The sequence below is a fragment of the Piliocolobus tephrosceles genome, chromosome 17 (assembly GCF_002776525.5).
Source record: "Piliocolobus tephrosceles isolate RC106 chromosome 17, ASM277652v3, whole genome shotgun sequence".
Lineage (NCBI taxonomy): Eukaryota > Metazoa > Chordata > Mammalia > Primates > Cercopithecidae > Piliocolobus > Piliocolobus tephrosceles.
Window position 1 is genome coordinate 65,960,136 of NC_045450.1, and position 6,510 is coordinate 65,966,645.

The following is a 6,510-nucleotide window of genomic DNA, read 5'->3' on the forward strand; positions in this document are numbered from 1 at the left end:
GAACTGGGCTCCTCCCAGCCTCCGCCCCACTGTAGCGTTAGGGCGGTAGCTGCCAGAGGTTTAGACATTGTAACGACAGTATGTTCCACCAGACGGTTCAATAGAAACCTCTCCTTCCATTCAGGTACACCTGAGTGCTCAAAGTGTGTATGCATGTATTGCATGCTTGTATATGCACGTATGCATGTATATGTGTATATATATATGTGCGTGTGTGTGCATATGTGTATGAATATATGTATATATGCATGTATGTATGTATTACCAGTATTTATTTGTTGGGTATTTTTTTGGGGGGGGTTGTTGTTTTTGAGACAGAGTCTTGCTCTGTCACCCAAGCTGGAGTGCAGTGGTACGATCACAGCTCACTGCAGCCTCAACCTCCCAGGCTCAAGCAATCCTCCCAGCTCAGCCCCCCAAGTAGCTAGAACCAGTGGCACATGTCTCTATGCCTGGCTAATTTTTTGTTGATTTGTAGAGATTGGGGTCTTGCTATGTTGCCCAGGTTAGCCTCAAACTCTGGGCTCAAGTGATCCTCCTCCCTTCCCCTCCCAAAGTGCTGGGATTACATGTGTGAGCCATTGCACCTGGTCTTTTTTCTTTTTTTTTTTTTTTTTTGCTGTTGTCACTTCACTTTTGTGAAATATCCAGTAGTCCTCAGTGTTACCTATTTTCTATACTTGTATAGAAAATACAAGTATAGAAAGCCATGTATAAAATCCTCCCCAACTCACTTCCCCCTACCCCGCCTCCCGTCCACCCCCATGTCTGAAGGGAGCCACCACTACCCACTGGCACAGTGTTACTCCACCTTCTCTGCCTTCACGTGCACTTTAGTTTTTCTTTTCTTTTTTCTTTTTCTTTTTTTTTTTTTTTTGAGGTAGAGTCTCACTCTGTCACCCAGGCTGGAGTGCAATGGTGCGATATCAGTTCACTGCAACCTCCGCCTCCTGGTTCAAGCTTTTCTCTTCTCTCAGCCTCCTGAGTAGTTGGGATTATAGGCACGTGCCACAATGTCTGGCGAATTTTTTTTTTTTTTTTTTTGAGACGGAGTTCTGCTCTTGTCGCCTAGGCTGGAGTGCAATGGCACATTCTTGGCTCACTGCACCCTCCACCTCCTGGGTTCTAGCGATTCTCCTGCCTCCGCCTCCTGAGTAGCTGGGATTACAGGCATGCGCCATCATGCCTGGCTAATTTTTTGTGTTTTTAGTAGAGATGGGGTTTTGCCATGTTGGCCAGGCTAGTCTCGAACTCCTGGCCTCAAGTGATCTGCCCGCACAGCCTCCCAAAGTGTTGGGATTACAGCATGAGCCACTGTACCATGCCAAGGTTCCAGTCTTAGATGGGATCTGGCACCTGACAGATTCTCCCCAACTTGGTCATTGCCAGGGAGCTGGGATGTCAGCACAATGAAACAAGGGGACCATGCACACTGGAGAGTCTCTCCAAACACTGCCCTCCTAGTGACTGCAAAGACTCTGGCAGCAAAGCGTCCCTCCTCTCCATGTGAAAGATACACTCATGGAAATACAATCAACAGCTCTCATTTTGGGGGGCACTTTTGCCTGTCTGGTGTTGTGGAGTAGACACAGAACGCAGAATGGGGACACAGTCCCGAGCCTAGCGCCTGGTGGAGCTGGGTTTTGTTCAGTCCCCAGACGCCACAGTGCCGGGCTGAGAGAGGGTGAGCTGAGCCCTTGGTGTGCATCCTTTTTCAGACTTATATCCACATCATCGACCAAAGGACCAGGCAGCCTGTGCAGACTAAGTTTTACACAGACGCCATGGTGGTCTTCCATCACGTCAACGCCTATGAAGAGGACGGCTGCATCGTGTTTGACGTTATTGCCTATGAGGACAACAGCCTCTACCAGCTCTTCTACCTGGCCAACCTGAACCAGAACTTCAAGGAGAACACCAGGCTCACCTCGGTCCCCACCCTCAGGAGGTTTGCCGTGCCCCTCCACGCGGACAAGGTAATGGTTCCAAGGAGGTCCCTTTTCTTTCTAGAGAGATGTGGGCCCAGGTGGGAAGTTACTTTGGCCCTTATTTGATTGACATTGAAATCGAAAATGAACTGTTCTTGAAAAAGAAAAAAAAAAAAGGTTTCCTTGTTTTTCCCAAAGTAGTACCGATTCATAATAAAAACTTTAAAAAATATAGATAAGTAAAAAGGAAAAAAAAATCCCTGTAAACCCACCACCTGAGATGATCATTGTGGATATGTATGTTTGTCTCCCAGTCTCTCTCTCTGTCTCTGTGTGTGCGTGTGTGTGTGTGTATGACTCTTCCTTTTAATCATATTGTACATAATTTTTAACAGCTTTATTGAGGTGTAATTGATACAGCATACTATTTGTCCTTTTATTTATTTATTTATTTATTTATTTATTTATTTATTTATTTTTTATTTTTTATTTTTTTTTGAGACAGAGTCTCACTCTGTAGCCCAGGCTGCAGTGCACTGGCATGATCTAAGCTCACTGCAACCTCCACCTTCGGGGTTCAAGCGATTCTCCTGCCTCAGCCTCCCAAGTAGCTGGGATTACATAGGTGCCTCCCACCACGCCCAGTTACTTTTGTATTTTTAGAAGAGATGGAGTTTCACCATGTTGGTCAGGTTGGGTTCGAACTCCTGACCTCAGGTGATCCACCCACCTTGGCCTCCCAAAGTGCTGAGATTACAGTCGTGAGCCACCATGCCCAGCCTAACTTGCCCATTTAAACTGTTTGATGGCTTTTGGTATATTTTCAGAGTTGTGCATCCACCACCACAATAAATTTTAGAACATTTTCATCACCTCCAAAACACACCCCATACCCCTTAGCCATCACCTCCTAGTCCTCCCCTCCCCATCCCAGGCAACCTGTCATCTCCTCTCTGTCTCTGCGGACTTGCCCTTTCTAGACATCACATATAAATGGAGTCTTAGAATACATGGTCTTTTGTGTCTGACTTCTTTCACATAGCACAGTGTTGTCAAGGCTCACCTGTGTTGGAGTCCATATCAGTGTTTCATTTCTTTTTGTTGTTGTTGTTGTGGTTTTTGCTTGTTTGTTTTGAGACAGAGTCTCGCTCTGCCACCCAGGTTGGAGTGCAGTGGTGTAATCTCGGCTCACTGCAACCTCTGCCACCGAGGTTCAAGCAATTCCTGTGCCTCAGCCTCCCAAGTAGCTGGGATTACAGGTGGCTGCCACCATGCTTGACTATGTTTTTGTATTTTTAGTAGAGATAAAGTTTCGCCATGTTGCCCAGGCCGGTCTTGAATTCCTGAGCTCAGGCAATGTGCCTGCCTCCGTCTCCCAAAGTGCTGGGATTACAGGTGTGAGCCACTGCGCCCATCTAGTACTTCATTTCTTTTTATTGCTGAATAGGTACATACTGTCTTACAGACTGCTTTTCTTTCTTTCTTTCTTTCTTTCTTTTTTTTTTTTTTTGAGATGGAGTCTCACTCTGTTGCCCAGGCTGGAGTGCAGTGGCACGGTCTCGGTTCACTGCAAGCTCTGCCTCCTGAGTTCACGCCATTCTCTGGCCTCAGCCTCCCGAGTAGCTGGGACTACAGGCACCCGCCACCACGCCTGGCTAATTTTTTGTATTTTTAGTAGAGACGGGGGATCTCACCGTGTTAGACAGGATGCTCCTGACCTCATGATCCGCCTGCCTCGGCCTCCCAAAGTGCTGGGATTACAGGCGTGAGCCACGGCGCCCGGCCCAGACTGCTTTTCTACCTATTTATGTATCTAAACATCTCTCCGTGACATTAAATATTCTTTGAAACATCATTCTAAACATTTGCCTAATTGTTCATGGCAGGGATTCATCACCATTTGCTTACACAATTCCCTGATGTTGAAAAGCTCCGTTCTTGTGCTAAGAATGACCACCAGGCCAGACATTATCCCCAATTAGGGTGATGTGGCCAAGGCTCTGGGCTTGACTTACAGAGACTTACAAAGGCTTCTGGCTCCAGAACCCACTGACTTCACGACTTAATTAATTTAAATGAAACCAAATTCAATTCAATTAAATGTTGATGGCTTACATTGACTAAATACACATTACGTGCCAGGTACTTTGCTAAGCATTTTGTTTTTCTTACCTCACTTATGATCAAAACAACCTGTGGGAAACGTTCCTGTAGAAGCCTCATTTTGGCGACGGACAAACTGAGGCTCAGAGAAGTTAAGAAATGTGGGCAAGGTCACACAGCCCAGAGTGGCAGAGCCAAGACTGGAACCTACCCCGCTCTGTCTCTAAACCCCCTTTTCTTTTTTGAGATGGAGTCTCGCTCTGTCACCCAGGCTGGAGTGCAGTTGTTTAATCTTGGCTCACAGCAACCTCCGCCTCCCAGGTTCAAGTGATTCTCCTGTCTCAGTTTCCCAAGAAGCTGGGATTACAGGCACGTGCCAGCACACCCAGCTAATTTTTTGTTTGTTTGTATTTTTAGTAGAGATGAGGTTTCACCATGTTGGCCAGGCTGGTCTTGAACTCCTGACCTCAAGTGATCCACTCACGTCGGTCTTTCAAAGTGCTGGGATTATAGGCATGAGCCACCGTGGCCAGCCCTAAATCCCTGTTTGTAACTACAAAGGAGTAGGAACTCTGCTATTCTCCCCAGTAGCTCTAACTCCTAGGCAAGAGCCTCAGATGGTGCACACTTGGGGCTTTGCAGGCCTGGCAGATGGTCCTACAGTATCCAGGGAGCCTTCTCCCACCCTTACGACCCAGTTTCTCAGTGCAGGAATTCAGCCACCCTCCCAGCCAGCAGGCAGGGGAGCTGGCGTTTGAACCTAGGTTTGTCTGACTCCAAAGCTGGGGTCCTCCCCCATCTCTCCAGCGTTTTCCCACCCATAGCCATCTGTGTATCTCTGCCGTGGTTTTTGTCATATTTTATATCACCTCTACTTAACATTTAAAAATCCATTTTTTTTTTCATTTCAATCAATTCACTCTCTACTTAACTCATTTGAAAAGAAACACATCACTACCCAGTAGAAAGCTGGCAATGCTTGCTGCACAGAGAAGACAAGCATGAGAATAAAATAATGGAAATAAAGCAGAGGTCTTGAGCTCCAGCCAGAGGGCTGTGGCTTGCCAAGACCTGATCTCTCTGTGAAAAAGCAAAGTTTTAAAAGTATTAGGCATTAAAGACATCGTGGCACCTCACTGAGACTCTCCTTGACCTAGTCAGAATGACTGGAAGAGAAAATGGCATTGATTTTCTCCCCCATGTGACTCAGGGCTATTGGATGAACAGCCATGTCCCATGAAATCAGCACATGAGCCCTGGACCCCTGCACCGCTTGCTCCCCGAAGCACCACAATGCAGCCCCTCAGACTGTCTCCTGGTTCCAGGAAGTACTGAGAGATAACAAGGCACAAAGGTAGTAAGTGTCAAGGCTGACCTCAGCCCAGGGATGGTACACGGAAAGGAACACGCTCCCTCCCACTGCCACACCCTGCAACATTTTATAACCTTTTATCACACTGGAGAGTGCTTTGCTCCCTTGGAACCAAGCTAAGAATGTTAGCTTGTGTATCTTTTAAAGCCATCATGTGGTCAGGCGCAGTGGCTCATGCCTGTAATCCCAACACTTTGGGAGGCCCAGGCAGGTTGTCACCTGAGGTCAGGAGTTTAACACCAGCCTGGCCAACAAGATGAAACCCTGTCTCTGCTAAAAATGCAAAAATTAGCCAGGCGTGGTGGCCCCTGCCTATAATCTTAGCTACTCGGGAGGCTGAGGCAGGAGAATCACTTGAATCCAGGAGGTGGAGCCTGCATTGAGCTGAGATCTCACCACTGCACTCCAGCCAGGGTGACAGAGTGAGACCCCATCTCAAAAAAAAAAAAAAAAAAGCTGTGTGTGAACCATCTGCTGCTTTGAAACTAGCAAAGGAAAGCAAGCCCCGGGATGGGTAGCTCCTGCCACGCTTTTTAATTGCTACTTATTGTCCCTTAAATATGTCTTCTTATTGCACTTTCAAGTGGCTCCGCCTGCATATTGAAATCAGAAAGTCAAGTAGGTGGACCGAGCCTTACATGCTCTGATCCAGCGGCTCTGGCTCCATCCCATCCAAAGGTTTATTGGAGAAGCAACTTCAGCAAGATGCTGCCTTTACTCAGAGGCCCTCTGGGCCTGAGGTCTTTGCAGGACATTGCTGTCCTCTCTATCTGCAACTCTGTCCTCCTGGGCTGACACTCCTGCTCCCCCTGGCTGGCTGCACATTGGGATCCCCTGGAGAGCCCTGAGACCCCCATATCTGGGGGTTGGCTTCAGCCCAGACCAAGGAAGCCCAGGCCCGGGTGTGGTCTCAGAAATCCCCGGTTCTGCCATGCAGCCATGGGAGAGAACCTCCAAGGTCAGGGCTCGGCAGCATGACCCGGCAGGTGAGTCTGTATCCTCTTTTTTTTTTTTTTTTTTTTTTTTTTTTTTGAGTGTGTTCCCCTTGTTCCCGTGGAGTGGGGGGTGGTCGGGGGACCGCCGCCCCCTCGCGCCCCGCCTCCCCGG

The 6,510-nt window shown here is 47.8% G+C and overlaps 1 protein-coding gene across 2 annotated transcripts in view; it reads left to right on the forward strand.

The window, feature by feature from the left end:
• The window catches only part of BCO1 (beta-carotene oxygenase 1), a 48,593-nt gene that overhangs the window by 25,870 nt on the left and 16,213 nt on the right, over positions 1 to 6,510 (forward strand). For both annotated transcript variants that reach the window (XM_023226884.2, XM_023226885.1), the window contains one exon: positions 1,719 to 1,976. In XM_023226884.2, coding sequence (XP_023082652.1) covers positions 1,719 to 1,976 — 258 coding nt within the window. The remainder of the gene's footprint in view (positions 1 to 1,718; positions 1,977 to 6,510) is intronic.